We start from the raw sequence: 27,726 nt of genomic DNA on the forward strand, positions 1-27,726 counted from the left end.
AGGGTGGTCTTTTTAATTTATACAAAAAACCGAAACATTCCCGAACCGAACCGAATAGCCTTACATGTATAAAATATATTTTATATATTACAAATATGTTAAATTGAATATATAAAATATATAGTTTATAAGTTCTGTTTGCAATATAAAAAAAGAATTTTGGCTACTAAATTTTGGGCCTTTAGTTGATTGGATTTAGTTTCAAAAGGATACCTCAAATACATAGTCATACGATCATAGATTTAGATGATTTAAGTAGGAATTTTTTGTTATAGTTAGCACTAACAGAAGTTTAACTCCCTTTTGGTCTCCTCTACCACGTTGCTTGATGTATATGTATCAAATTCAAGCTATGATTTCTGTGGCCTATAAGTTAATGTTTGTTTTGGCTCAATTCAACATTGTTGTCTTTGGCAAGTTATTTTTCTCCACGGCCAATCAGTGAGGATTTACGTCGCGATCATGCCATCGTTGTTGTCTTGCTACTTGATATAATACATTTCAGTTTAATTACTTTGTGTAGTTTTTCTAATAGCTTTTACATTAAATATTTCATAAGAAACAAATAGAAGCTTTATTTTGATGGTGTACTATAAATAGGTTTGCGTAGGTCTGTGTCGTTACATTTTAATGGTGGTGTATTCTTAGGTGACACTTTAAAACTACAATAATCGAAAATTAACCGAACCGTATCGATACCGAAGAAAAACCGAGATGATGGGACGGTCTCGAAAAGTTTAATTTTGGTTATACAAAATAAAATAACTGAAGAATTGGGATGGTATAATTTTTTAAAATAACCGATCGAACTGTCCCATTGACACCCCTAGTTTAAAAGATCCAAAAATTGCAAGAGAAATAAAAAGAGTCATTTACCAAACAATTCAATTATCACAAAAAGGCGACTATTGGCAATTTTTTGAAAATGAGGAGATATTCTATCTATTCCACCGCAACCCATAGTTTATATAGTTGCACCTATTATAGTGCTAGCTAGGTAATTTCCTTATAACCATTATTGAGTGTGTTTTACTCAAATCAGCCACAAAGGAAATAATGAATCATTTATGGTATTTGTCATTTGTCAAAAAGCAACCGAAGAAAGATGTTCCACAAAGATGATAGGGCTTTGAAATCTTTATCTCCAACAATTGGAATTTTAATTTTTTATGGTGTGAATGATTTCGAGTATCTATTAGTTTGTCATGCAGTTTTGTCAATATCCTCCAAAAGTACTATATCCAATAATGTTTAACAAGTATGTTAAAATTGTCACAAAATATTATAAGAGAATAAAAAAAGAAACTATTAGACTGGAATGTATCTTGCGAATCCACCTTTTCCTCTAAGCATTTAGTCAAACAAACGTGGAACCATATTGAAGGAATTATTAAATCTTAGCTTAAGAGTTGTTAGGATTTTGAATGGGACCTGTAGATACTTTCTATTTTATGTATAGCTAAGAATTAGTATAATTAGTTGTTTTTTAATAAAATTTCTTTTAATAACTTACACACGATCCACTCCATAATTTTCTTATTGCATTCCCAATATCCTTCTTGGCTTATCTACTTATCTAGAAACAACCTCCCCCACCCCCACCCCACCCTCTCTACCCCTCCTAAAAAAAGAAAGAAAGAGTAAACCAACAAAACCAAAAAAGGAAGGAAATTTGTTAGAGGTGTTTGTTTTGATGACCTTTAATTGAAAAATAAATATTCTCTCAATTCCAAAAATATTACATTATTTCCATATTAGCCTGATCTAAAAGAATTATATCTTTCTAATTTAAAAATATCTTAATTTGTAGTTTTGATTATACTTAATGGCAAACTTTTATATCCAAAAAGAAAAAGGTTATAGCATATTTAAAACCATAAGTTTCAAATCCTTTCTTTTTTAAATTTCATATGCAGTCAAACTAGGTCATATAAATTGAAAGGAGTATAGTATTTTTTTAATCCTTTTCTGAAAATGAGAAAATCATAGTAGTAGCTAATTCAAGAGTAATAATTAGGTTTCACTGATTAGGTGATTTGGCTTTTGTTCTTAATAAGCTTAATTAGTGTAGCATTATAAATGGATGTTCAATCAAACACATATATAACGCTTGATCTGCTAATTAAAATCCTATCTCTAATCCCCTACTTCTGCATCTTATTGTGGGGTTGAAATATTGAATGAGATTTTTTTTTTTTGACGAAGGTGAAAGATATATATCACATGTGAAACTACAAGATTAATGCCTCCAAAATTTGAGGCAAGTTAATGAGGCTTGTTTACCAATTAGGGAACTCATGGGACAAAAGTGCATAGCCAGTCCACAACTCCATATTGTTGAGGAGTCAACCTCAATGTTCTTTTTTAGTCCTAACCTCCAACATTTGCCATCATTTTTCAAAGGAAAAGCCCGGTAAATAAATAGTTTTTTTTAAATTAGAAACAAAAAAGGTATATATGAATGGCACGGTTGCACGCAACAAAAGTTATGCTCCTTCGTCCCTAAAGTGAAATTTCACTCGTTTTTGCCTTCTATTTCTCAATCAACTTCTCCACATAAAAAAAAAAAGAAGTAATTATTGTTCATAATATTTCTTGGCTCCATATATTATCATGGTTTTATCTTGATGCCCACGTGTGAGGACTATAAATGTACTTGAAATCAAAGGCCATGCCCTCTTCATTGTCAAGACCACCACATCCTAGAGACTTTTATGTCTTGTTGGGGACAAGCTTATTTGAGTAGAAGTATTTTTAAAGTAAGGAAATTGATGGGAAAAGTTTCTATTTTTGTATTATTAGAAGTATATTGGAACAAATTTTAAGAAATGTAGGAAGAACAAATTAAAAGTTGTTATAAGTTACGGGAATTTAAGATAAGAACATTAGTGTCTTTATTTATTAGAGGTAGTGTTTAATTACTTCTATACATCGCCAGTGTAATTTCTTATACTATTAGGCAATTACTCCTACCAAGTCCAATTAGTAATGTGGATAATAAGACAAGTAATCTTTTATAAGGTTAAATTGAACTGATAATGTAAAAGGTTTCATTACATTATAAACAGATATAATTAAATTAAATCGGGTGGGGGGGGGGGGGCTTTATAATATAACGAGCGGGGTCCTTACTCTTAGTAATATCTTTTCATTTTGCTGATGATAATATGTTTGAGTAAAAGGGGAATTAAGAAACTAATGATGCCGCGCTGTTATTTCTTTTTCTCTTCTTGCTTCAAGTTACAAATAAATTGATTGCAAATTTGCAATAACGTCATGCCTACTTTAATTGGAAGAGACACAAGTAACAAGAACAACAACAGAAACTACAAAGTGTAAATATGTTTAACTACAAGTCACCGTCAAATCTTCTTTCAACTACGAAGTGTTTTAATTTGCCTGTCATTTTCTGGACAAATTATGACGCAGGCATCAATTTTCTTCCTAATGTTCTTAACGTGCCTTATGGAATGTTTAATACGTACACACGCAACACGTGACATGCCTCACTGAATTAATCGGTTGATAGCTAATCCAGACAATTAGTTGAATTAATCGTCCTGACAAATGTGTGTACAAGAGATTGTATTGTCAAATTTCTTCTCATCCATCAGAAAGATGTGTAGCTTTCTTTTGTAACCATGGCCCATGCATGTGAGATTTCTACAAAGATTAGTCCTATTTCTCAACAAAAAATATATAGCACATTTCTTTCTTTTCTTAATAAAGATCAATGTGCTGTGTGCAAGCAGCTTTCTTTTTGTAATCGTGTGTGAAATAAATATACCAAGATTACTCATATTTCTCAAAGTCAGATAGCACATTTCTTTGCTCTTTTTTCTTTTCAGTAATGTTTATTGGAGATGACTTTTACCATTTGAAGGAAGAGCTGTAAAACAATTGCATTCTTATATCATAAATATTACAGTCATGACGCGTGAAGAAAAACTAGCAAAAAGACATCAGACGATGCATTATTTTTTTTTCTTAAAAAAAGAAAAAGAAAAAGGAAATACACACATGCAAGATACTATTGTACCGTTTGCCAATAGATAAAATTAAGATCACTTCCACCAAATACAACCACCCAAGCAACAGATACTAGAAGAAATATAACGACACATAAGAAGGCACTTCCTTAGCCCAAGGACTTGGACCACTTCTCTAATTCATTGGTGATATCAAATATGCTTCCATGGATGGTAATTACAAGGAAGCCAATAAATCCAGTGGCAATATCTGTTCGGCTAAGCTGGCTCAAGATATAGACGGAATCAGAACTTTGAGCTTATGGGTTATGAATTTTAGAAAAGATAGTTTGTTGCGTTTAGAATAATTTGTTTACACAAATTGAGGGATCAATGCCTTAACACAAATACATAAATTTGACTGAAATTATTGGGTTCTGCCAAATTATAATTTTCTTTCTAGCTCCGTCCAGCAAGATATATTTAACATGATATAATATTGTTCGGATTGGATCAAAGCTACTTGCTCAATTTCTCTTTTAAATATCTTATATCATTAAGAGGATTCCAACACTTATATGTAATTTTCTTTTTTAGCTACCAATATAAGTTTTTGTTCACGTCAAGTAATATCCCAAAACAAAAGAAGAAGAAAAATGAAGTATCCTTGGAAACAGCAAATTAAAGTGTGGTTGAAAGAAAGAAAGAAAAAAAAGGAGCGTAAAACTAATAAGGGCAGACAACAATAATTAGAAGTAAGAAAGAAAACTTTCACATAATTACGTGCGTGTGCTATGCAAAAAAGCTTCAGAAAAAGCATCGTTAACTAGTACTAGTCAACGACACCACCAAACTTTTTTATTTTTGGTCTCATCCTGACAATATAGTCTACACAAATATAGGGATCTGTTGTAATTGGTCGTAGGCAAAACATTTATGCACCCTCAATTTAAAATAAAGGGGTAGGTGTGTGTGGTGTATATATGGACTTCCACAAGTTTCATAGAGCATTTATATATACGTGGTTTTCAACTATAGCAGCAATATTGCAGTTCAAAATTCCAAGCTTTGCTCTCATGAAGGCTACTCTCAAGTATTTGGCTGGCATTGCTGGCCCTAGTGGTTATGGCTCTAAAACCACTGCTGAACAGGCCACTCGAGATTTCTCTAATTCCTCTAATTCTCACCTCACTGCAATTATCACCGGTAATAAATCTGAAATTCTCTTTTCTTTCCATCTCTTATATATGTTCTTGAGTTTTTTTGGGATGGTTGTAAGGCTAAACAAATTAGATCATTATGTGCCTGTCAAAGAATTAATAAGCCGGTAATTCATATAAAGTGGGTTGGTTTAGGCAACTACGGACAGTGAAAGCGAGTTTTATACGGCAATTGTCACTATTTGCTAATTTTATGCATGTTTTAGAAGAATTCATTGAAAAATATCATTGTGCTTTTTGTTTTTTCAGCTTTTCTTTTCTACTTCTTCTTGAAACTTTTGTTTCTTTTCTTTTAGTTGGTGGTGGTGTTGTTGTTGTTAGTATAGATAGGAGTCTATCTCAAGTAGATACTAGAGTAGATTTACACAAAGAAACACCAACAATTAATATCTGAAGACACCTATTGAATTCAAACCTTCTAAAACTCGAATTCTTTAGTTTTCTCGGGCACTAAGGAGGATTGCCTCCACAAAGAGCAACAGGAGATTAAAAAGGACTTCCAGCTTTCAAGTGGTTCTGAATAATCGACTGTCCGATGTAGTCATAAGTAATAAAAAAGTTATCGTGGTCTGGTCGACATGCATTAACTCTATTTAGTGGAGAATTTTGAACAAACTATATTGAGGATCAATTACTAAGGAATATTCGTGGAGTTAATTTTTCAGTATGAGGCTTTTGATAGTAATTGAATTAAGGATGTCTCAAATTGTAAAGACGCATGGAAGAGGGAGCAGTACTTTCGCAGACACTTTTTCTTCCACAAGAATTAAGAAGCATTTTTTTTAAAAAAACTTTCTCTACTTCCATAGTTCCATGGCCCATGTTTCAGAGTTTATTCCTAAGTTTTTCAGATGTAGGGTATTCTAAATTCAGGCCCCTCACCTTTTTCTATGTCACACGTACATTTTGCATAAAAAGAGAGAGAAAAAAAAAGAAAAAGAAAAGAGTGAGGGCTAATTAAGGGGTTAGGGATGGAGAAGAAGAAGAGGTTTAATTTCCTTTTCTTTTGCTTGTATATAAATTTTGAAGCTTATTAATTATTCAATTTCTCTCTCTTTTTAGTGCATATTGGTTCTTTTTGTTTGAAGGAAGATATTGTTTTGTCTCTAGCTAGCTATTGAATTTGTTTGTTGGTTAGAGAATAAGATTTCCCATCGGGACAGTACTAACTACTAATCATATGCCATCTTTATTAACACAGAAAAGTTCCAACATTAAAATATTCAAATACCCCAACTATAATTTTACCTTTAGTATTTTAATCACCATGCATTAGTGCAGAATCCAATATAGAAACCTAACTTAGTAGCATGTCATATAAAGATTAGACAAAGCATCATGATATTATATAATTTACCTTTAAGTTTTTTTTTTTTTTTGGTTTATTAATCATTCGTGAAAAATTACAGGCGCAACATCAGGGATTGGGGCAGAAACAGCAAGAGTACTAGCAAAAAGGGGTGTAAGAATAGTGATACCAGCAAGAGACTTAAAAAAAGCAGAAACTGTGAAGGAATTTATACAGAAAGAGACTCCAATGGCTGAGATTATATTATTAGAGATAGACTTGAGTTCTTTTGCTTCCATTCAGAGATTTTGTGCTCAGTTCTTGTCTTTAGGACTACCTCTTCACATTCTCATGTACGTATTTAATTTCCTTTTGGTATGTTTTTTTTTTTTTTTTTTCTTCTAGTTGTCTTTGTTTGTTTTTCTAAACAAAAAAACTGATGATTGGTTTGTATTTTTTATCACGTAGAAATAATGCAGGGAAATTCTCACAGAAACTGGAGTTCTCTGAAGACAAAATTGAGATGACTTTTGCCACTAACTACTTAGGTAACTATCCTCTCAATAATTTGGGGACCATATTCCTTTCGAGTTAAGTTATTGTCGGACTTTTTACACTATTAGATGGTCTAAAGTATAAAATATAACTCCTCGTAATAAGTGAAATTAGTAACTTTAGAAAAATAATGCACATAATCTACTACAACAGATTAAATTACACTTGCAATATAAAGATTCCTTTCACGATCAATAGTTGTAAATGCGGTATGTCTATTTAGTACAATTGAACCCCCAGTACTTTTGATATAGATTATATATATTTATGTGAAAAATTATTAAAATTTTGATAAATATTAAATTCTGAACCCATAATTCTAAGAGTGCAATAAGCTAAGTTGTAAAGAATCTTAAAAATTGAATCCACCAAGTTTAAATTTTGAATCCAACTCTAACTGACGGTGGATATAAGATGAAAAGGGCATCAATAATTAATAAAGTAAAACAAAGTATGAGGAATTAATAGAATGTTTCAATCTTTGGCAGGTCATTTTCTATTGACAGAGTTGTTATTAGAGAAAATGGTGGAGACAGCAGAAGCCACAGGGATTCAAGGAAGAATAGTGAATGTTACTTCAGTAGTTCACAATTGGGTGAAAAGAGATCAATTCCGCTTCTGCAAATTGCTGAATCCTAAGAAATAGTAATATTATAATCCTAACATTTAGCAAATATTTCATTACTTGCTATACAAGACTCATTATTACTAACTTTAATCTAACTTGTTAATGTTTGCCACACAGTTATAATGGTACTCGTGCATATGCTCAGTCAAAATTGGCCAACATTTTACATGCCAAGGAATTGTCGAGACAGCTAAAGGTAATTATTAATTCCCTATATTTACTTCATTCTAGCTACTTGTACATGTTAATTCACAATTTCTTGTCAGAACAGATAAGGGCTGTAAATAATCGAATTCTTTCATAACCTATTAGGTTTTCTATGCATATACCAGGGATAGTGGAGTGCCATACCAAAAAAAAGAGGCATATACATAAACCACCCTTAAACTTGATCAATTTTTTCATTCAGACACATGAAGTAAGAAATAACTATTAAACACTTAATGTTTGTTGAGAATGTATCTGTTGAACGCATTTTTTACAATCAGCCAAAACAGTTAAATACATAAACCTCACGTGTTTGACCTAAAATAGGTACAAACCTAAGTTACCTCTAAAAGATTATGTCCAATAAGAAGCAAACAAAACATGATCTTCGGTGTAAAAGTGGTAGCTCTGTAGTCAATTCACCAATAATTTTTTGTGGTAATTAAGCAATCTAATCATGTAAATGGATTTTGTACTAAGCTGTTTTTCTTACCACTTAATTATATCATGTGAATCTTGATTAGACAACTCACAGATAAATTCTATGCCAAAACTCAAAGACATGAAGAAATTAAAGTTGGGGTACTCGTTGTACCTCTCACTAGGGAATTGTCCATCTTTTAGAATCTGCCAGCTTTCATTTGCACTATTAGTACTGTAGACAAGATACTTCTCTTTTCTTCATTGGTCGCTATACTCTCCAAAAATATTTAATTGTTTTTGTCTTTATATATTTGTATAGTTGCTATACTGAAAATGTAACTTGGTATGGAACAGGCAAGAAATGCAAATGTAGCTATCAATTCAGTCCATCCTGGAATTGTAAAGACGGGAATTATCAGAGATCACAAGGGCTTTATCACAGGTATGTCTTTTTTGCCTTTCCTTTTTCATTTCGGATGTGTTTGGTGCAGAGGAAAATGTTTTCCAAATTTTCTATGTTTGTTTGGAAAATAATTTCCGTAAAGAACCTATTTTCCTCTAATTCCTGGAAAATAATTTTCCTGTCAAGAGGAGAGAAGTCATTTTCTGAAACTCTCCCATCGATTTCCAACTAATGGTTTCCACACACCCCACCCCAACTCGCCAAAAGTTATTTACTATTTCACGTATTATCTATTGGAAAAACTTTTATTTGCTTACTTACCAAAAACCAAATTCATACCAAATACAGTAGCCTTAATTTTGCTGCAATATCAAACAAAGATAACTATATTTACTGACTTCCCTTACAAACATAAACAGATTCTCTCTATTTTATGGCATCAAAGCTTCTAAAGTCAACATCACAGGTTCGTCTATTTATGCTTGTCTCTTTTACTCATTGAATATCCTCTGCCATTACATGTCTACTTCTTTTTTTGCAACTTTGGACTCACATGCTTTTTTCAAAAAAGGAGAGGATAAAAACCCCCCACTACGCTCCATAGCTACCAACAAAATAAAAATAAAAAAATAAGTAACAAGATTAATTATAAAAAGTAGAAAAATAATTTTATAGTTATTTTGGGGAAAAAAACAATAACGAGGTCAATTTTTTTGGGTATGACAGGGTGCAGCAACCACATGCTATGTAGCACTGAGCCCACAAGCAGAAGGGATGAGTGGGAAATACTTTGCAGACTGCAATGAAAGTCACTGTTCAGTTTTAGCAAATGATGAAACTGAAGCTCATAAGCTTTGGAAGGGCACTCGTGTTCTCATCCATAGAAGATTGCTTCCACCTGTAAATTGATCAACCATTTATTTTTTACTTTTGGGAAAGAGAGAGAAGGTATATGTAAATAAATAGATATACTCCTTTGTATATCCATGATCATAGAAGAAAATATCATACAAGTAGTCCAATTGTTAGCAAACTGACGGATAACAAATGTTAGTGGAATAATGAAGGTTCTTTTAGTGGTCCATTACTATATGGGCTACTGCACGCTTTCGTCCCTTTTTCTTGGAACTTTTGGCATAATATCCTAGATATGACAAATTCCTCTTGACGAAACTTTCAGCGTATACAATCATTTATCAAAATTCACCACCTTTCTTCCGCATTGCGCAATTAGATCCTCAGTTCCATTTTATAGTAGCAATATTTGACTAGATACTGAGTTTAAAAAAGAAAGGAATTCTTGAAACTTGCGGTCATGTCTATAAATTATTTCAATAAGGGTAAAATAAAAAGTTCAGAGTTAAATGGTTATGACTATAGAAAATATATCATTTTTTTTTTGACGTGTTAATTGCCACATAAATTGGGGTAGATGATGCAATTCCTAAACTTCATCAGAGATTGCCTTGACATCAACATTGCAAAGAACAGAAATCCCAAATTGATATTAAAGAGATAATTAACATCACAGCAAAATGCAAAATCCAGAATAAAAATGTTGGCTGCATACCAGTAAACTGTTCCACATACGGTTACATCAATCAAGTATACCATATTCCAAATCCATACCAAAACAAGCCCGAAAAAATAAGAGATAAAAGTAGAAGTGCAAAAATAATGCAGCATCTAAGCAATCTCCATTCTACAATACAAACATTTGATGATACATTACAATGTACAAAAAGAAAAAGGATCTGTCTTTTGTAGAGAAAAAAGAAGTAAAGACCATAAATAGCTACACGTAGAATAAAATGACTAACTCGAAAGTCATATGACGATATAATGGAGAAAAATCAACAGAGCTTGGACCTAAGAAATGAAGTCAGCTTCCAGAAATGTTAGGCAAAGACAGCAACTCATTGAGCATCTGCTCAGGTAACTATATGACTTCACTAGTCATTGATCCCAGTCTTTGCGTATAAATTAGATGTTTTGCTTATCAAGACTCGAGAACTTGTTGGCTAAGCAACTTCAAAATGAAAAGTTAACCGCGCAATCAGTCATCTTTTGACCTGCCAAAAAGTGAGTTTTGCACATTAGAAATGCATTGTGAGGTGCTTGCTCAAATTTAATCCTCATTCAATATATGCAATGATTGTTGAAACGAAGATATTGCACACCAGATATTTCCTGCAAAAAAGAACATTCACATGAAGGTACAATGAGTGAATTGTCATGAACAGTCCTGGTTCAGAAAAGTCAATCATCCAAAGTTGTAAATTAGAGAATCTTTCCGTATAACTACCCTATGTCTGTGATATTAGGTCTTTTCTAAGGGCACACTGAAATCATCCCAAGCATATGCTAATATTATGTTGGTTTATCCAGACAAGACAGTGAGAAAAGGTATCAAGTACAAATGCTTGTGAACCTTTAAAACAGCCCAGTAAATTGACCAACAGGACATAATCAGTTGCAATTGTTTTTTCATGTTAACAGTGACTTTTGGTTGTTTGGATTGGTATCATCTAACAATAACTTAGCATGTCAATGAGGGATTAAACATTTCTACATTGTATCATAGGAAAGCATGTATTTGATGATATGCTTAAAACCTAAGTGTAAAGGCAATGACACCTCCAGAATTGCTTATTAAATTTTTGTACGCGTCCCCCTCTGACAGTTAATGATAAAGTTCTCAACTTTTTTATGCAACATCAGTGTCCCACATTTCACTCATCATCAGGAGTGTCAACATTTTACTCATAAAATGGTAACGAGGTCGCCCCAAACGCCAACAGGTTGGATGTGTATATTTAAGAGTTCAATTGGTATAGCTCCAATCAACCCACCCAAAAGATTGGGTCAACTAACATTACATTATTAGAAAATTTTGCCCAAATTAACCTGTAAGAGAATTTGTTACAAATATAAAAGAAAAAAAGACAGAAAACAGTTTTTACCGTAGGTTAATATCACTTTCTTGCATGATAATTCTTTTCTTATGAACTCAATTGGATAGCAACAAATTAGAAGAAAACAAAAACAAACGGTAAAGTGGGTTTGAGTTGAGTAGGTTGGCCTATATTTTGGTCTGATTGGGTCAATGACTTGTTCTTTGACTCAACACATTTTAACCCGTCAAAACTTGGACCAAACATCCTCCACATTTGACACCCCTCATTCATCATATATGCTAACTGGCTTCCTTTAAGCACATGTGCATTTAATTTTTATCCCCTACTCTCTGTAGCAATAGAAATAGGAAGTAAATCATAAATTCATTTAAGCATAGGTAAATTTTGAAACTGCACTGAACCTTGCCGGATGACGGCAAAGTGGAAAATGATGTTGCTCAAGTGTCTAAGAGGGTGTGACCATTTAATTTGAGCGTTTCTTTTCTTCCTTCCTTTTCCTTTTTTCTTTCCTCTTCTGCTAACAAGTCCCATATAATTTGAGTTAAATTGGTCGAGTAAAATTTCTATCCACAGCAAGTCTCAAAGATTTTAAGAATAGAGAGAATACTCGTGGAAAACCACTACTGGAATTCAACACTAACATTTCTAAGCAAGGATAAAGTACATATAAAAGAAAAAGAAAGAAATACAGAAATCAGTTAAAGCTTGTTGTCCAAGTTTACAGAACTAATAAATGCTACCTTAAAACGAGGAGAACGCCGTAGAGATGAAGCAGATCCAGGAGATAAGACTGCTGCCCTACCCCCTTTGGCACGGTCAAGTTTCCTGGAATTTCTGTTATGTTCATCAAATTGAAGTTCCTGTTGCTGGGATGAAAACTCACTTCTACTTTCAGTTGAGATGGAAGAAACCGGGGCTGACATAGCAATCGTGGAAGTGACTTGATCACGAGATGCTGTGTCGGGAAATCTTTCTGGTGTCCTACCACCTTTGGCTCGGTCAAGTTTCCTGGAATTTCTGTTATGTTCATCAAATTGATGCTCCTGTTGCTGGGATGAAAATTCACTTCTACTTTCAGTTGAGATGGAAGAAACCGGGGCTGACATTGCGATCGCGGAAGTGACTTGATCACTAGATGCTCTGTCGGGAAATCTTTCTGGATGCATAGGAAACATAACTGCATTCAGAACCATTAAATAGAATTTGATGACAAGTTCCCTGTATATTTATTAATCAACTTACCTTTCAAGAGTATATTTATGCACTTGCTAATGATCATGGTTTAAATTAAATAGGTAGATTTTGTTGAAAAATTCAGGCAATAAATTTAGTTTCCTAATTGTGAAACATTTAATTACTTGGATCCAATGGTCTATCAGAAACAACCTCTCTACCTGCAAAGGTAGGGGTAAGGTCAGCGTACACTCTATCCTCCCCAGGCCCCACTTGTGAGATTACACTGGGTATGTTGTTGTTGTTGTTGTTAATTACTTGGATGTATCAACATAATCATTTTCTTATTTCTACTAATGATTCTAACAAAAATCCATTTTTGGGATGCAACAAGAGTTTGTATTCTCAAATGATATCAGAGGGATTTGCATTTATTGTGGAAATTCCTTGTAAGAACATGCAGTACTCAGGGGTCTTGCTAGCAGACAATACTCTTATGATTTCTTGCACAATTAGCAGTATACGACTCTGGTGTAACCAAATAAGTAACATAACATAGAGAAAAGAAAAACAAGGCATACCATGTGTTACGGCTGCTTGAAACTTTTCTCTCATAGTCCTGACGAACTTGAAAAGTCCATTGCTCTTATTTAACTCTCTGAGCAGCTCTTTTGCATCATTTAGTTGTGGATCACAATCAATCACTAAAAATCCAAGCCAAAACAATTAAAGTTCAGAACCATTTTCACTTGTGTATAGTTGATAAAGGTTCCACACTTACAAGTATATACATCATTCTCATGACGTACGGTAAAAAAGTACTCCTTATCCTGATTATTGGCATCAATGTTGGTCAATATGAATTTCACTCCTGTGGAAGACAAAGAAAATGAATGCTCAATGGACAAATCTAATGATAAAAGAATATCATATTTCTTTTACTGGAAATCCCATTGTTAATAATTAGAGCCTTTGGCGAGGTTATATGGTTCAGAAAGCAAAGTCTGCTCCTCTTGAATCTTAAATGTGTACAGAAGTTGAAGGATATACATACCACGGCCGCATTCAATACGTAAACCAAGCACCTTATTGTACCACGCAATAGCCTCTTCTATTTCCTCTCTTTGTTCAGCAGTCTGATTATGCTTTTCTTCACATGCTTTGAGTTCTACTCAAACAACAAAATAAAAAGAGAGAGAGAAGAAGAAGAAGAAGAAATGCACAGATCAGTTACCAACAGCATATGGTGTCACTTGGTAGAAACAGCAGAAACAGACACAATGTTATCGACATAGAAGAAGCAACAACATTAAAGGGCAGCCAGTGCACAAAGCATCCAGCATCAGCAGGGTCCGGGGAAGGGCCGCACAAGAAGCACCAACATTATTCACACAAAAAACAACTTTCACAGCGAAGTAGAGTTTGAAAAAGGGGGGCACAATTGAAGAAAAAGAAAAGAAATTTGAATTTTTCACATCCAACAGTAGTTTACGGCTTGAGGAATTTCAAAGGAAGAAGAGACAAATAATCTCTATTTTTAACGCCATCTTCCCACAGAATTAGGGGTCTTCATTTGACCAGGCACAAGCATTTAAACTAGAGTTTTTATTTTACTACATTAATCCAGAGGTGAATCTACATATAAAGATAAACTACACTTCTGATGAATTACAATTATAATCGGGTCTCATGTTACTTTCGTTTAGAATTATGTACTGAAATTGCTCTGAAGGGTCTAAAGAAAAAAAAATGAACATCGACAAACATCTCTAATCGGAGACAAGGGCAAGTGATAACAATAAGACTAGAGACTGAGGGTAAATAGCATTTCTTGATAAAAAATAATACTATATCAATTCGAGAAATTAACTAGGGGATTAGGTCAAATTTAATAGTTATAGGTACTAGCAAAACTAAGAGAAAAAAAAGCAGAAAGTATAAACCTAATTTTTTATCTGTTGTACAGTAATGATTAATGAGATTCCCACTTTCAAAGGTTAAGGTCATTTAACTGGTTATTTTTCTCCTCTTCCACAGACTACTGGAATTTACTTGTCATCTAGACAATTTCCATTGCTTTGCTGAACGATTTCTCAAACAAATTAAAGGCTCACAGCATACACCTCTTAACTATACAACATTTCAATATAAAACTCTGCATAACTAATACAATATTTTGTTTCCAACATAAAACTCTGGATTACTAATATAAGGATCGATTATCCTTCTCCTTTCATTTCAATTTTATGTGTTTTAATTTTCATTTTAGTCTGTTTCAGAAAAGAAAGTCATTTTTCTATATTTAGAAAGTTTTTTGTTACAATATTTCCGTTTCACCCTTAATGACACTCCCTTATAGGAAGTTAGGAACATGACATGTTTAAGACCACATGATTCAAAAGGTATTTTTACTATGTTGTACACATTTTTAGTTTAAGACCACAAGATTCAAAACTCTACATTACATTCTTAAATTTCGTGTTCAATCAAACCAGGACACATAAAATGAAATCAAGGGGATACATCCACAATCCATACAGAAATCTATGCATTCTTATGCAGAACAGAATGTGGAATAAGAATACTTGTGTGCCAAAAATGGATAAGCGAACCTAGGTTTACAAAATACCCTTAAATGGTGTCTTGTTTTAGTACTCCCTCTGTCCCAATTTTTGTGCCGATGTTTGAATAAGCACGAATTTTGAGAAAGAAAGAATCAAGAATGGCTTTTGAAACTTGTGGTTTTAAAACAAGTCATAGACATTTCTGTGGCTATATATTATCTCATTAGGATAAAAAGTAAAGTTTCAAGTTAAACAATTTCTACAATTTGATTTCCTCTTGCTAAAAGATATACTCCCTCCATTTCAATATTTGTGAACCTATTTACATTGTAGTTAGCTTAAAAAAGAATGATCTTTATCTAAATTTGAAAAGAATCTAACTTAAATTTCCCATACAAACTTTTATAACCTCACAATGTTGTGGGATTATGACATGTTTAAGAACACAAGTTTCAAAAGTCTTATAACCACTTAGGGGCATGTTCAAGATATGTTTCAGAAGTCTTCGTTTCTTTCTTAAAAATCTATGCGAGTCAAATAGGTTCACATAAATTGAAATGAGGGCGTGCTAGGTGTTTTTTGTCTGGTTCTCTCCAACGAGAAAAGTTTGGCAGAAGCCGAATTCAAAAATTAAGTGCTAAGAAGGATGGACCATCATAAAACAATGAGAACTAAAATGGCAAGTTCAGTAGCACATTCACATGGAAAAAATTAGTGAATGTGGTCATAAGAGGCAGTGGTTACTAATTACTATCCCAGTAAAAGAGGCAGTGATACAAGAGCCAATATCAAAATCCATTCGGTTAGAAAAGAGTAATTGTGTTTTTCCTCTCTCCCTTCCCTAAAATCTATCCAATGAATTGCTTTGCATACCACACAGAATCATTGGCTGGCAAACCGAGGGTATAGATTTAATTTTTATGGTAACTTTTGTCTTGAAATTTATTTGCTAACAGCACGCAGAAGCAAAAAATACTGCAATTAGATTCATGATCATAAAATCAGTTGGATGTATAAACAAATCATTTGAGCAGTCATCTCTTGCTATAACAAAATGGAATATTAGAAAATTGAAATTAAGAATAAATGATTCTTGAAACATCTCTCAATGCTATTTCTCTCATAGGAAGACTCCAAGGCATGAAGCATGTATTAGTTTGTCAAATGCATGAAAAGAGGGCCAACTTTTGCAGGGATAGATTTTACCATCAGTTTGTTGAGATATTATGGCTGCATATTCATCTTTCTTGGTCCTTTGGCTTTCCACAACCCCTCTAAGTTCTTCTACTCTATCTTTCGTAGCAGATATTGAATCTGCTACTGCTATCTGCTTTGCCTCTTTTCTGGTCTTCGCTGAAGATGACATAACATGTTAGAATTTTAAATCAAAGATAGAGACAAAATAATAATAATAATAATAATCCATTTTTTATAGAGAAAATGATCATTCAATATCAGTAGCATACAGAAAATAAAGGAGTAGTAATTCAATTTCTTTTCCAGAGGAAATTAGTAGTATACAAAAGTTCGCCAAATATTCAGGCTGGATATATGTAATTAGTGGCTGAGATCATTTCCTCTTAAGTCTCAAATATGAAAAGCAAATGAAGTTGAGATTAGAAAGAAGAGACTTCTGGAAAATACTATGGATGAAGACTAGCATGATAATTTGTGGTGAGTACCATATTGCAGCTACTTTGGATGTGAATCTTTTACACATACTTCCCATTGTCCGTCAATACAACAAGAAAACCAAAACAAATAATATATCAAATAACAGAAACCATGTTACAATATACCCTTTAAACTTTGGAAGTGCTGTTACTCAAAACTTCAGACTCAGTGTTTATTGCCTCTTATTGTCACTACTATAAGGATCTTCAGAGTTAAAAGAAACAGTTTATTCACGTACTTGGTTCTTAGGTCATCACATATGCAAGTTCATTTTTGCAAGAAAGGCAATGAGAAGTTCACTAGCCACGTCAACGAGATTAGACATCAACCTAAATTCAAATGGTATATGGTTCTGCAATCACAAATATGAATGCAGGTTCCACTGCCACTAATAAAATGATGCTATTTTCACCAATAAGTTTGTTGTATACAGAATATTTACTCCCTTCACATCAACAATCTTAAAACCCATGACATTTTTTTTCTAACCGAAAACAAATTCCTCATATTTGGCTGTCATCAAACTCCTCCTCTCTATGGATACAGCGATACATATTGTTGAACATAACCATCATTTTGAACAAGAACCGTGCTTTATTAGCTAATCCACAAGCACCTGCAAGCTATGTTGCTCGGACACTTCAAAAATGTCGACGGGTGCTTGTCGGATCCTCCATTTTTTGAGGATCCGACACGAGCGCTGCGGCATTTTTGAGAGTCCGAGCAACATAGCATATTCATCCTCTTTCTCAATGTGATACTTTTATGAAGAAGCAATAGCAAAATGCAATCCGCTAAATTCATTCTCAAATGTGGTAGCACTGATATAAACAACAACAACTCAAATGAAGACACTCTATAGTCTATACCCTGAAGGAATTCGTACTTAATACTATCCAGAGGTTTGACCGTCAACGAAGAATAGCAGCATACATAAAGACGACGAGTACACCAAACAACGGAAAAGAGTGACAGACCTGCAAGTGCTTTCACCAATTTGTCTTCCAATTCCCTCAGCTCAACTTTTAACTTCCCAAGTTTTTCTGCAGCAACCCATCAATTAAATCAAATAATCAAATGAATAAGATCCCACATGAAAAAAGTTCTAATCTTGGAGATATAATCTTGCTCCCTTTGTTTCAATTTTTGTCTGGTTTTGACTTGACACAGAGTTTAAGAAAGTAAAAAAAAATTGAATCTTATGATCTTAAACAAATACCAGAATATCTTTTATCTTTTAATCTTGGGGTCTTAGAAATGTCACGTGGAAAGTTAAAAAACATACCCTGGAATTGAAGAGTTTGTTGTGTTTTGGCCTTAGTTGAATCTAGGGATTTCTTGAAGGAGAGAGCGGCAGCATCAATTTTATGATGTTGAATGGGAATCTCAGTGTCACAAACCAATCTAAGTTCTTCCATTTTCTTCCTCATACTTTCCCCTACGTTGCTCTTCATCCCAATCTCAAACACTCACTCTCTGATTGTCTTTCTTTGTGAGTGTGAGTGTGAGAGATTCTGAGATTTGAATATGCTTACCCCGCCATTTTCATTTCTTTTTTCCTTTTTAAAATACAAGGTGCCCAGCGCTGTACACTTTTCTTTCTGACGATTGATTAAAAGTGCACTTCTTTCAAAATGTGTTTAAAGCTTTTCAAAATATTTACGATTTAGGTGACATTTTTCAAATTTGGAGATTAAAGTGAATTTTTCTTTGACGGTCTTTTTATATGTTTTTAAATTAGCAATTTTCACTATCTGAATATATTTTTATTTTAAAATACTTAAACATTTCATACAAAGCTACCTTTTCTAATTTATGTGGCACGTTTTAAATTTCGAGAGTCAAGTAATTTAATTTTAACTGTGACTTCGAACGTGAAATGTTTAAATTTTTTGAAATAAATTTACATATTTAAAAATTACTATAAGTCATAAATATTAATTATTATAAAAAATCAAAGTTAACTTTTTTTTTTTTTTTAATTTGAATGTTCGAAATCCGATAGGTGGCGTGCTAGTAAATAGAGGCGGAGGGAGTAATATTATTAAATAAATAAAAAGGAGTATTATTTTAAGCTACTTGGTTATATGTTGGGGGGTGCAAAGTGTAAAAAAAGAAGTCATTCATAACGAGTGCTTCAGAAAACAAACTCTCTGCTTCGACTACGAGTCCATTCCATCCTGAGGAACTGGCAACGGCTGCGGCTCACTGGTATTCTTTTGATTTGAAATAAAGTCTTGATTCCCTTTTCTTGTTGCTGGTTGAACTTGGTTTTCGGGGCGGGTACCAACAATTCCTCTTGCTCTTAATCTGTATCTCATAGTGGCTACTTTAACTAAGGACTTACATAAAACTTGTTGTGCTCGATTATTGGACTTGTTTGATACCTTTGGTTAATTTGTAAGAAAAGATCATACTCCCTTACATTACAATGTAGTGTTTCTTGATTTTGCCTGTATATTCGTGAAAATAATTAGGTTTGTTTCTTGATAAATGAATAATTGAATGTTTTCCTATTCCTCTTCGACCATTCTAATTACAGTTGTTGCAATGAAGGTTCAGTTATCTAATTATGTCGTGAACACCAGGAAAAAAGTCTTCTCGTTCTGCATCATTTAGAGATAAAAAAAATAAAAAAAAAAAGGATTTGAGAATTTCCCTCGGCCTCTAGAAATATCGAGTCATGACTTGGGATATACTCACTCTCTTTTTCTCAACGCTACCTAGTTACTTGACTTCAGACATGTGTTCAGCTCTTGTTTATAAGGAATTATATGCCATTTTGTAATGTAAAACAAATGGACCTATATCCTTATTTAGGGCAACTTTGGCTGTCACTTCCAACCCTTGTGGTTTCTATGCTAACCGGCTAAAATAGAGTCCAAGGTTTTAATCCTATCCTATATCTGGATTTAGCATGCTTAAATGGTAGCCTGAATTCTCATGATCTTGGTATGCTACTCTCGTAATCTAACACTTCGGTACTATGGCTTCCGATGCGGTCATTCTCAGGGGAAGTTTTTAAGGTGCCAAATTGTTTCTCAAGTTTCTGATCTATGTAGGTCTTTCAACTCTCTTCTCTAGTAATTTGTTGATAGCTTTACATTTTACATCATACCAGTTAGGAGGCCTGTCCCGCTCAGGAAAATTTGATGAAATGATCCAATTAATTAGACTATGATTTGAATTGTAGGCTAATGGTACTGGGGCTCATAAACATTTGCTTCTTATTGAGAGGCCCTGATCAGTTACTTTTGTGGGCTGACACTGATAATTGGAATTGACCATCAACAAAGTCGATGCACAAATATAAGACTCTCCACCACACTGTTACTGCTGCTGTGATTGCCCATTAACTTCACATGGATGTGTTTTTCCAGACTACTCTTGGTCACTACCCAGTGTAATCCCACAATAGTGGGGTCTGGGGAGGGTAAGATGTACGCAGCCTTACCCCTACCTGGGTAGGGAGGCTGTTTCCGATTGACCCTCGGCAACCCTCCTCCTTTATCCGGGCTTGGGACCGGCAATGTGAGCGAGCTCACACAGGCGGAGTTTTTTTCCAGACTACTCTTGAGAAAGTAAAATATTCTGGCACATCAAGCCTCTAAAGTCTAAACTACTATTACTGTAAAACATGTATGGACAATATTAATTGAAAGCCAATACTCTAAAGGATATTCTTTCAAGACGGAAAACCAACTACTCAACTTTGCAGGTAATGGTCTTAAGATGTACTTACCAATAAAATAATAATACTCCTAACAACTTTAAGATGTGCAATTGAATTACATTGTTCTAAATCTGAAATGGAGTCCGTTTATAAACATGTAAAGTAGTTTCTTTTTTCAATTGTAGCAGTATATATACACGGGTTTTCAGGCTTAAATAGAGATAATGGAATGAATAATTATATTATTAGAGATATAAGTTTTTAATATGATCCTCTGTTTTCGTTTTTCTTGTCGGTATGTCTAATTGGGTTCCTCTGATTTGTCCATTACAAGTATTAACACCAATGATAAGTCAAGAACAAACTAACATTTTCCAAAATGCAATCTTGGATTATTGGAAAAATTCAATATGCTTAATTTTTAGATAATCCTTTCTTGGTGATGCTAAACTAACATTTTTTATCACTGTAATTTACTTTACAGGACAATCGTTAACTCCGGCAGTCCTGTGAACCACAAAATTACTGCAGATTATATTCGAAAACTAGTTCCTACTCTTCTAGAATGCTTTCGTCAGTTATTTCTCGATATTCAACTTTCTTACCTTCTTCTTTGCTTCTTGCCCAATTCGAGAACTTGCTTCACCATCACTTTTATCACTCCAAACCCTTAAATTCCACTTCCTTTCCCAACTATGATGACCCAAATTCATCCCCACTTCTCAATCTTCCCACCAGTTCAATAAGTGCTTCCTTTGAACCCCTAAATCCCACCATCGTTCTAGAAACCCTCTCTTGTTACAACAATGACTGGAGAAGAGCTTTAGAGTTCTTCAACTGGGCAGAGGCACAGTGTGGCTTTCATCACACCAACCAAACTTGCAACCAGCTTATTGACATTCTGGGTAAGTTCTTTGAATTTGATGCAGCTTGGAATTTGATTGAGAAAATGAGAAGTGTATCGTCCATGCCTGACCATACCACTTTCCGGGTGTTGTTCAAACGTTATGTGTCTGCTCACATGGTTAAAGAAGCAATTGATACGTTTGATAAGACGGAGGAATTTAATTTAAAAGATCAAGTTTCATTCTCAAATCTAATTGATGCTTTATGTGAGTATAAGCATGTAATAGAGGCCGAAGACTTGTGCCTCCCTAAGAACAAGAATGACGTGAAGTATTCATGTTTTAAGGTGGACACAAAAATATGTAATATGCTTCTTCGTGGGTGGTTCAAAATGAGTTGGTGGGGTAAGTGTAGAGAGTTTTGGGAAGAGATGGATACAAGGGGTGTGCAAAAGGATCTATATTCGTACTCTATTTACATGGATGTACAGTGCAAGAGCGGAAAGCCATGGAAAGCTGTAAAATTATACAAAGAAATGAAGAAGAAGGGAATTGACTTGGATGTGATCGCGTATAATACTGTCATTCGTGCTATTGGGATTTCAGATGGTGTTGATGTAGCAGCTAAGCTATGTCAAGAGATGATTGAGTTGGGGTGCAAACCAAATGTTTCTACATACAACACACTCATTAAGCTCATGTGTGAAAATGGGCGGTACAGAGACGCATATAAAGTACTTAATCAAATGCCTAGCAAGGGTTGCGAGCCTAATGTCATTACATACAACAGCTTTTTCGGATGCCTTGAGAAGCCCAGAGAGATTCTCAAGTTGTTTGATAGAATGGTCGAAAGCGGAGTGCGACCTAGGATTGACACCTATGTCATGCTTATGAGGAAATTTGGAAGATGGGGATTTCTTCGACCAGTCTTTATTCTTTGGGAAAAGATGGAAAAACAGGGGTTGCGTCCGGATGCGTCTGCTTATAATGCATTAATTGATGCGTTGGTGCAAAAGGGTATGGTTGATATGGCACGCAAATATGATGAAGAGATGTTAGCAAAGGACCTTTCAGCTAAGCCGAGGGTAGAACTGGGGACAAAGTTGACTAGTGCTGACTGTGGAGGCAGCTGATGTTTTATGGATGCACGTGAGACAGTGGTCAAGATGTAAAACCCCATGATAAACTTCAACAGTTCTTTGTCATCCTTGTGCTTGGTGGCAGCAGAGCATCTTCCAAACGTATAAAAGGATGTCTCATCAATTGGCATTCTTTGAAGATATCAGAATGCGTTTCAGTGAGCTACGTGTTTGTGGCTGGATTGTATCAGGTCTTCCGCATTTAAATCTGACAATCCCTCCGTAAAGCTCAAGTCATTTTGCCCTATGCTGAACTGAAAGTTCAAGAAACAACATGCACAGAGCAAATTAGAATGCTTATTTGACCTTGCTGGAAAGAAAGAATCAAACTGTGGTCTCTATTTGTTGGGATTCTTTTCAATGCACGCACCTATCTTAAAAGATGGTGAATGGTAGTGACACAGGTCTTGTTTCAGATTATGTGTGTTGAATGTTGATTGAGGACCTTGAAAGTCTTGTGCCAATTTCAAAGGCACCGTGAGATTCTATTGTGAAGGATAACAAGTAACCTCTTTTTTTCTTCAAAAAAACCAGAGGTTTTCTTTTGAACTCAACAAACTTGTATTTAAAAAAAAAAAAAAAAAAAAAAAACTTGTATTGTGCGTGTATTCTAAGTTCTTCGTTGGTGATCTGTTTTAAGAAAGAGTATGCTATACTTCAAATGGGAACTGATATCGCACAGGTTATAGCTTGAAATGTTGTTCGTAAATGCTACTGCTACTCCTTATCAGTAAGCGCGAGGCAGTAGCACAAAGGTAAATATTTACGCGCATAAAGTGTTTACACCAAACCAATAAAAACATAATATGTGTATTGTGCGTCCTCTTTAATCACCATAGTACAAGTGTAGAACTAATTGATTGCAGTCTGCTTAAGAACGGCTACTAAAACTATCTAGTCAAAGCAAACATCAAATGGTATCATATGGCAATCACATTCTAATTTAGCAAACAAGCTCTGTGACTCCTATTTTAACAACTCTTTTAAGATAGACCGCTACGCAGAAAATTTCACACGCCAAAGATTTTTGGTTCTATGATGATATCACGCATGTTAAAAATTTGAAGAAAACAATCACGAAAGTAAATGCAATATTATAGGGTTATAAGAATATTATTTTTTGTAGAGTAGCTGTAATTACAGTAATTTGTCCTTGTTAAAACTAGTTACTAAATAATTTAACTTAAATGGTAGCGTATACATTAATATATATCGAACATGCTGGAAGGTAGCTGATAATCTACCTGCAATTTGTGGAATCATGATATTCCAATTAGAGAAGTCAAAGAAAAAAAGGTAAACATGGTAGAAATTTTAATATATGGCATATTAAATTTACCTAGTTATACAGTATATTTTTTTTACGGTAAAAGGGTGTTATTGGGCAAAGATGGCTAATTTGAAAAATTAGGTAGGAAGCGATAACAATAACAATAACAATTTAAAAGGAAGTAATAAATGCAACTTATACCATCTTGCTGCTTCTTTCCTTTTTTTTTTTTTTTTTTTTTTCTCCTTACCATCTTATTCTTACTTCTTCATAGCAGTGAAAGTACACACAAATTAGGGAAAAGGCATAAGTACCCCTTGAACTTGAGTCATTCTCAACTATACACCTAATTTTTGCGGGTCTATTACCCACTTAAATTTTTTTAAAACGAAATAAATATTTCACTGAAAAGTCATGACTAGATCTGTGTCAAAGTGGTGAAACATATGCGCTCTCCACGTGTGTCTCATTTTTCTAATTGTTTTTATTATTTTCCTTTCTTTCTTGTTCTTTTCCATTTTTCTTTTTTTCCTCCGTTCTTATCGTCACCGATCAAACTTCAACCTTAACATTTGCCATTTCCCTTTTTTTTTTTTTTTTTTTTTATATTCTATGCTTTTTCTCTCTTCTTTCTTTTTCAGTTTTCTTTCTCTTTCTTCGTTAGGAAAATTCCATCATCGACATTATCACTAACTGCAAAGTGGTCTCGATCTCTGCGGTGCACGGACTGCAATAACGTCGAGTTCAATGACGGAGAGGGAAGACATGTCTACCGTCCACGTGAATCGACCAACGAAAGTTCGACTGAGATAAACAATGGTAGCTCTTTTCTTCAAACTCAACTACCCCTTGCATTTGATCGAAATCAAAAGGGATCAAGTTTGATGTTAGGGTATTTTTATTGTCTTTTGTGAATTGACGATGGTGGACTGTGAAGGAGGAGATGAGTTTTATGGAGGTCTTATGTAGTGTTTTGTGGTGGTGTTATTATGAGTTCTTTTTGTAGTTGATAGGGGATGGGCTGGTGGTAGACGGGGAGGTGTGGTGGCTACTAATCAGAAAACAATAAACGAAGAAAGATGGTAAGCGAATGATTTGTTGATGGAGTTGGAGGGAAAGTTCGTGATGATTTTTCCGGTGGCTGCCATCAACTTGGTATTTTCACAAAAGGAAAGAAAAAGAATATTTAACTCTATTTCACCAAAAAAAAAAAAAAGGAAAAAAATTATAAAATTATTTTAAGTTATAATGTTAATTAGTTCACATAATATTTTGGGCATAATACATAAACATACCCTCAAACTTGACTTCAGCTGGCAAGTATGCCCTCCAACTTTGGGTGTGCACAAGTAGACACCTTAACTTATCTCCACTTTGTCAGTTGAACACTCTAACTTACAAAATGATCATCTACATACCTTCAAAATTTATGTGCTTCAACAAATTAGGGAAAAGACATAAGTACCCTCTTGGACTTGAGTCAATTCTCAACTACACATCTAATTTTTACTGGTCTATTACCCACCTAAACTAATAAATACTTCCCTAAAAAGCCATGACTAGATCTGTGTCAAATTGGTGAAACATATGCGCTCTCCACATGTGTATATCATTTTTCTAATTGTTTTTATTATTTTCCTTTCTTTCTTGTTCTTGTTCTTTTCCATTTTCTTCGTTCTTATCGTCGCCGACCAAACTTCAATCTTTACATTTTTCATTTTTTCCCATATTCTATGTCGTTTCTCTCTTCTTTCTTTTTCAGTTTTCTTTCTCTTTGTTTGTTAGGGAAATGCTATCACCGACATTATTACTAACTGAAAAGTGGTCTCGATCTTTGCTGTGCTTGGGCTACAACAGCGTCGAGTTCAACAACGGAGAGAGAAGAAAAGCCTATCGTCTGCGTGAATCGACCAAGGAAAGTCCGATTGAGGTAGGCAATGTAGCTCTTTTCTTCAAACTCAACTACCCCCTGCATCTGATCAAAATCAACAAGACTCAAGTCAGATGTTTGTTGACACCCAATTTTGCCCCTCCTTTATTTTGATTCATTCTTTTTCTGGAGTTTCTAATACTTTAAATATCTTATTTTCACTATCACTACATTATTATTAAAATATTATTACTTATTAATACTTCGTACATTGTCATTTATTTATTACATATTAATCGTAAAACTAACCTAGACAATATCTCTACTTTATTGTTACCTTACCTATATATTTATAGTTTCTCTATTATTAGTAAATTTATATTATTAAATTATAGCTTATTACTATTAATTACTAATTGCATGTTTATTCCAAAAGGAAAAGGACCAAATTCGGATCCCACCAGCCTACATTTTACCTCAAAATGAGCCCATACTTTAATTAATTTCGAACCAGCCCAAATCAGCCCACTATCCATTCCACCCGTCCAGCCCACACCCGCTTCCGACCCGACCCGGCCCACTATCTCAATTAAATCCCTAAGTCTTTAAATGAAAATACAGACGCGCCTCTTGTCTTCTTCTTCCTCCTTCCGTTTCAAGGAATGGTCCAAATCTTTCTCAGCCATGGCAGAACTTTGCCATGCTAATGATACGAATCTCTCCTCTCTCTTTATCTCAACGTTCACAAACTTCTCTCTCTCTCTGATCTTCGACAATTAAGGGCAAGAGGACAAGTTACTTTTCTTCGATCTGAAAAATGCACAAATGATTTCATTCAAAATCCAAACAGCTATTCACTTTGAAATCCCGCCCAAACGAAACCCTAGAGTTTTAGCTTCACTTATAAATAATCTCAAGTCCTCAGCCGAAGAGGGAGATTTTTTTTTGGTCCACAGCTTACTCCAAAATTTCATACGACTTGATAAGTCATTTTAGTTTACTCTTGAACACTTCTGATAGAGAAGAACTTCTGGGTTGTTTCAATCCGAGTTTCAAAATCGTTCATGAGTTAAAAGAGTAGATCCCACGCCGACGACCTTTTTCACTGCACTCATAAAAGGTCGGTAAACCTGAAGCTTCAATCTTTTCTCTATTTTCTGGTACTGTTAGTGTAATGAATCTGCCGTTTGAAATAAAATCATGAATCAGAGTTTTTTTTTGTGTAAAATCATGCCTCTGGAATATGTTAATGTCGTGTATTTGGTGCTTGTGTTGATATTTTGACACCTGTTATATCGATGTGTCGTGAGAATAGACGTCGAACACCCCTCTTGTCGATACCTGTGTTGTTTGGATTTATTTCATCTTTTCTTTAAAAATCATGTATCAATGTACTGGTAACCCCTGTCCTGTTCCCTTTAAAGAATAATGTGTTGCGACGAGTTCGTTTCCAGTTATATAGTGTCAAAATGTGATTATTAGGTGGTCAGCCAAATACGTTATGTTCTATGTACATTGCAAGGATATCGTTAGCTGCATACATTTTGTTGATTTACGATGCTTCAAAGTTCCCTGTCATCATTTTAGCTGTTCTGGTTTTACTCATTTAGATGTCATAAAAATCAAATATTCATTGTTCTTCTTTGTTGGTCTAAGATTAAACCATAACCGGTGATTTAATTGTTCAGAGGTGAAATTATTTCTTATGTCGAAATACCCAGAAATCAAGCCCCTGCAGTTCCATCACTCATGCTATGCGAATACATGCTCTACTATATATAGTGGAGTTAAAATCATGTGTAGGCTCTGTTTTCATATGTAAATGAATCTGTTTACAGAAATCCTATAACCAAAAATTGTGTTAGTGTTACATCTTTTGTAGTTTCGTACTGGGTGGTTTTCTTTGTT

General features: G+C 34.2%; 3 protein-coding genes across 7 annotated transcripts; 2 read left to right on the forward strand and 1 right to left on the reverse strand.

Annotated features, from left to right (window-relative positions):
• Positions 1 to 4,827: 4,827 nt before the first annotated feature.
• LOC132632615 (short-chain dehydrogenase TIC 32 B, chloroplastic-like) lies at positions 4,828 to 9,914 on the forward strand. Its single transcript, XM_060348606.1, has 8 exons — positions 4,828 to 5,174; positions 6,598 to 6,829; positions 6,945 to 7,024; positions 7,520 to 7,676; positions 7,777 to 7,855; positions 8,644 to 8,731; positions 9,112 to 9,158; positions 9,419 to 9,914. The coding sequence occupies exons 1-8, from the start codon at positions 4,952 to 4,954 to the stop codon at positions 9,599 to 9,601; spliced, it is 1,089 nt and encodes a 362-aa protein (XP_060204589.1). The 5' UTR covers positions 4,828 to 4,951; the 3' UTR covers positions 9,602 to 9,914.
• Positions 9,915 to 10,235: 321 nt separating this feature from the next.
• Positions 10,236 to 18,712, reverse strand: LOC132632616 (kinetochore protein SPC25 homolog). Of its 3 annotated transcripts, none has more exons than XM_060348607.1 (8): positions 18,307 to 18,712; positions 17,999 to 18,064; positions 16,554 to 16,700; positions 13,838 to 13,951; positions 13,565 to 13,654; positions 13,365 to 13,487; positions 12,351 to 12,787; positions 10,236 to 10,882 (listed from the first exon to the last, which is right to left on the reverse strand). In XM_060348607.1, exons 1-8 carry the CDS (start codon positions 18,473 to 18,475, stop codon positions 10,832 to 10,834), a joined length of 1,197 nt encoding a protein of 398 aa, XP_060204590.1. In that variant the 5' UTR covers positions 18,476 to 18,712; the 3' UTR covers positions 10,236 to 10,831. The 3 variants fall into 3 exon arrangements, with proteins under 3 accessions (XP_060204590.1, XP_060204592.1, XP_060204591.1); XM_060348609.1 differs by having other exon boundaries at positions 10,236 to 10,764; positions 18,307 to 18,711; XM_060348608.1 differs by having other exon boundaries at positions 12,351 to 12,766; positions 18,307 to 18,709.
• A 385-nt stretch (positions 18,713 to 19,097) lies between these two features.
• LOC132632617 (pentatricopeptide repeat-containing protein At1g80550, mitochondrial) lies at positions 19,098 to 23,331 on the forward strand. 3 transcript variants are annotated; one of them, XM_060348613.1, is made up of 3 exons: positions 19,114 to 19,232; positions 20,215 to 20,739; positions 21,179 to 23,331. In XM_060348613.1, exon 3 carries the CDS (start codon positions 21,260 to 21,262, stop codon positions 22,670 to 22,672), a length of 1,413 nt encoding a protein of 470 aa, XP_060204596.1. In that variant the 5' UTR covers positions 19,114 to 19,232; positions 20,215 to 20,739; positions 21,179 to 21,259; the 3' UTR covers positions 22,673 to 23,331. The 3 variants fall into 3 exon arrangements, with proteins under 3 accessions (XP_060204593.1, XP_060204596.1, XP_060204595.1); XM_060348612.1 differs by lacking the exon at positions 19,114 to 19,232 and adding an exon at positions 19,257 to 20,079; XM_060348610.1 differs by lacking the exon at positions 20,215 to 20,739 and having other exon boundaries at positions 19,098 to 19,232; positions 21,179 to 23,330.
• The last annotated feature ends 4,395 nt before the right edge of the window (positions 23,332 to 27,726 follow it).

The sequence above is a fragment of the Lycium barbarum genome, chromosome 3 (assembly GCF_019175385.1).
Source record: "Lycium barbarum isolate Lr01 chromosome 3, ASM1917538v2, whole genome shotgun sequence".
Classification (NCBI taxonomy): Eukaryota; Viridiplantae; Streptophyta; class Magnoliopsida; order Solanales; family Solanaceae; genus Lycium; species Lycium barbarum.

Excerpts from the sequence above, each read along its gene's own strand:
- LOC132632615 (XM_060348606.1), top strand. The coding sequence starts at position 4,952 with ATGGACTTCCACAAGTTTCATAGAGCATTTATATATACGTGGTTTTCA. Across the intron at positions 7,025-7,519 it reads TTTTGCCACTAACTACTTAG|GTCATTTTCTATTGACAGAG; the intron begins GTAACTATCCTC and ends AATCTTTGGCAG. Across the intron at positions 7,677-7,776 it reads TTGCTGAATCCTAAGAAATA|TTATAATGGTACTCGTGCAT; the intron begins GTAATATTATAA and ends TTTGCCACACAG.
- LOC132632616 (XM_060348607.1), bottom strand. The coding sequence starts at position 18,475 with ATGAAGAGCAACGTAGGGGAAAGTATGAGGAAGAAAATGGAAGAACTT. Across the intron at positions 12,788-13,364 it reads TCAAGCAGCCGTAACACATG|TTATGTTTCCTATGCATCCA; the intron begins GTATGCCTTGTT and ends TTCTGAATGCAG. Across the intron at positions 10,883-12,350 it reads GGCGTTCTCCTCGTTTTAAG|GAAATATCTGGTGTGCAATA; the intron begins GTAGCATTTATT and ends TCTTTTTTGCAG.
- LOC132632617 (XM_060348610.1), top strand. The coding sequence starts at position 21,260 with ATGCTTTCGTCAGTTATTTCTCGATATTCAACTTTCTTACCTTCTTCT.